Source organism: Lucilia sericata, unplaced genomic scaffold, assembly GCF_015586225.1.
Source record: "Lucilia sericata isolate MDLA Ls3-8-SP2 unplaced genomic scaffold, ASM1558622v1 Contig002662F_arrow, whole genome shotgun sequence".
NCBI classification, from domain to species: Eukaryota; Metazoa; Arthropoda; class Insecta; order Diptera; family Calliphoridae; genus Lucilia; species Lucilia sericata.
The window spans coordinates 41,904-44,974 of record NW_023996393.1 but is presented as its reverse complement, the minus strand read 5'-3'; the positions used below and the strand labels follow the sequence as shown (position 1 = coordinate 44,974).

The 3,071-nt window shown below is 24.7% G+C and overlaps 1 protein-coding gene across 2 annotated transcripts; it reads left to right on the top strand.

Moving 5' to 3' along the window:
- Positions 1–435: 435 nt before the first annotated feature.
- On the top strand, positions 436–952 carry LOC119614175 (hippocampus abundant transcript-like protein 1). Of its 2 annotated transcripts, none has more exons than XM_037970304.1 (2): positions 436–729; positions 809–952. In XM_037970304.1, exons 1-2 carry the CDS (start codon positions 474–476, stop codon positions 886–888), a joined length of 336 nt encoding a protein of 111 aa, XP_037826232.1. In that variant the 5' UTR covers positions 436–473; the 3' UTR covers positions 889–952. The 2 variants fall into 2 exon arrangements, with proteins under 2 accessions (XP_037826232.1, XP_037826231.1); XM_037970303.1 differs by having other exon boundaries at positions 437–729; positions 800–952.
- Positions 953–3,071: the final 2,119 nt, after the last annotated feature.

The window sequence follows — 3,071 nt, the reverse complement described above, 5'->3', positions numbered from 1 at the left end:
TTCACTAAAAATTTGATTTTCACCAAAAATTAGAATTTCACTAAAATTTGAATTTCACCGAAAATTCAAATTTTCACCAAAATTTAAAACTTTAGCAAAAACACAAGATTTTACCAAAAATTAAAATTCAAACTTTTCAAAAAATCGATTTTTTAAATCCTATTTCGTACTAAAACATAAAAGTTTTACAAAAAAACGACATTTCGCCAAAAATTTGATTTAACACTAAAAATTCTATTTGACACTGAAAATCCGACTTTTCACTAAATTTCCGATTTTTCACTAAAAAATTAGATTGGCACCAAAAATTCGATTTTCACTAAAAATTCAAATTTCGCCAAAAATTTAAATTTTCACGAAAATATTTATGTCTGAAAATCTTTGACTTTCGCCAAATATCGAAAAAAAAAACATTTACGTATTAATAATTAAAAAAAATCTATAATATTTTCTTCACAGGTGCCGTTCAAGGTATGGTCACTGGCATGCGTGGACTATGTAATGGCTTAGGACCGGCTATGTTTGGTGTTATATTTTATTTATTCAACGTTGATTTGAATAATGAAAAATCACTACAAGAGAATGTCGACAATGATAACTGGTTTCAATTTCCGGGACCGCCATTTGTCTTCGGTGGTTTTATGGTCATACTTGCCATACTCGTAGCACTGTTTATACCAGAGGTACATGGTGATATGAATTTTATACGTACTCCCAATGAGAAAAAACGTAAGTTAATGGAAATTAAATAAATTATAAATATTAATTGAATTTATTTTTTTTTTTCTACCCGGCAAAGGGGCTTCAGTAGATGTACAATATGAAGTGGAAGGTGGTATAAAACCAACAAGCCCTTTAATGCGTTCAGATTCATTGGCGCAGCTGTAGTATTGTTACCTAATAATAAGAAAATTATTGTGTTAAATTGTAAGCTTAAACAAAAACAAAAAAACAAAGAAAACAAACCAACCAACACACACAAAAGAGAAAATAACTAGAATGCTTTTTATATAAAAAAAAATCAAATAATGTTTTAACATGAAAAAAAATATGGTTCTTATTATCAACAATCTTTATTATTTTCAATCCTGCCATTTATAGTTACAATAATTCTTATTTATAAATTACTGCATTTGCTAAAAGAGGTATATAACTCAAAAAGAGGTTTTATTTTTCGTTTGGCTAAATAGTTATCTAATTAAATATTTAAAAAAATTCTTAAAATCATAGTAAAGTTATATTATGGGAAATCGTTTTTGCGTTATATTCCTTGTTTTGGCAAATGAAGGCTATGAGAATGCGCAAAAGTGAAAGGCAATAATATATTTTTGATTAAAAGACTCTTTTTTTAATGACAAAATTTAATTTAACTGATTTATTTATTATTATTTATTTAAATGTTTAATTTAACAATTTATATTTGAAGCTTTTGTTTGTTTTTTTTTGTAATGAAAGTAATACATACATAATAATTTGAATTTACAAACTTCTTTGTTGTGGTTATCATTCATTACATCTTAACAGCTTTGCTGCTTCAGATTTTAAACTGCTGTGTCCTTAAAAAAAAGCTTTGCATATAGAAACTAACATATCGTTATCTAAAATTGAAAAGTCTTGCAACTAATAATTCAATATTTTTACAGAAACAAGTAAAGTAATTGTTCGGCTGTGCCGAATCTTTTAAACAATTCTTTAAATGTTTATTTTTGGAGCAACATATTTCTTGGGTTCATTTTTTTCTTTACATATTTTGCTTAATTATTGAAATGTTAGTTGTTCTTTTTTTGTGTGTTTTAGATAGAGAGATATTACTGTTAGGTTAACAGTTTATTTAGAAAACTTTCAAACCCAGTTTTTGTCTATTAAGTCCTTTTATACTTTAATTTTGTGTGATTTTCCAATATATTTACATTTCACAAATCTTTATAAATAATTGCCACAATCGGAATCAGCCTATTAGATTTTAGTTTACAATATGTAACCAATACATACATATATTCTAATATCGATTTTATTTTGCTGTACAGCTTTAAAGAAAAGAACAGTTTCTGGCTTTTGAAAACCAAATACTTTGTAATAAGAAAGTGTTTCTTTATGATACTTTTTAACATATAAATCTAAACATCGATTTGGTTTAAATTTAAGACTTTCAAATATTTATATTTTTTTAAATTTGTAAAAAGAACTACTTTAATATAATGATGCAACATCACATACATACAAAATACTTGCCATTTGTTTATTTAAAACAAAATTGAGTCTTGTTTTATTTCCTTCTCTTTTCTCCCCTACTTTCTTTTAATCTTTCATTTATTTATAACTAAATGTTACTAATACATACATACATATGTTATTTTCCTAAAAAAAAAAAATATAATAATTTAGACAATAAGCTAATTTGTAATTGTACATACATTTGATATATGAGCGAATTAACAATCTGGGCGAATAAAGTTGTTCAGAGAATCTTAAACCATGTAAAATGTAGAAATTGAATGCTTATAATTCTTGTTTCTTTATAAATTTATTAGTTTGTAAACATACACACACCCACACAAACACAAATTACACATATATAATATATAAAATTATATAATTAATTAATAAACTAGTTATAGCAACTGTTATGAACTGTTAAAGAAAACAAAAACAAAAGTAAAGAAGAAACAAAATATCCAATTATTTTTATCAAAACGCATAATCTTCGAAAATTGTGTCCAAAACGGTTGGCATTCACATACTACATACATACATATGTAAGAATGTAAGTTTATCAAACTGTGATGATATGTTAGAAATGGTAACTAATAATGAATGGTGATGATGATTTTTTTTTGTTTTTTGGTTTGTTCTTATTTTATTTATTACGGAATGATTATCAAGATATATATATATCTAACTACATATATTTTTGTGAATTGTTTTTGTATTAATTCGAATGATAATAAATGTGTAAATAATCTTATAGTCTGTCAATCGTTTGGATGTCAATTATCAAATAATATACATACCTTTCTTTATATACATACATACAAACATACAAATGATAAGTTTTTTAAAAAAAAAATAAT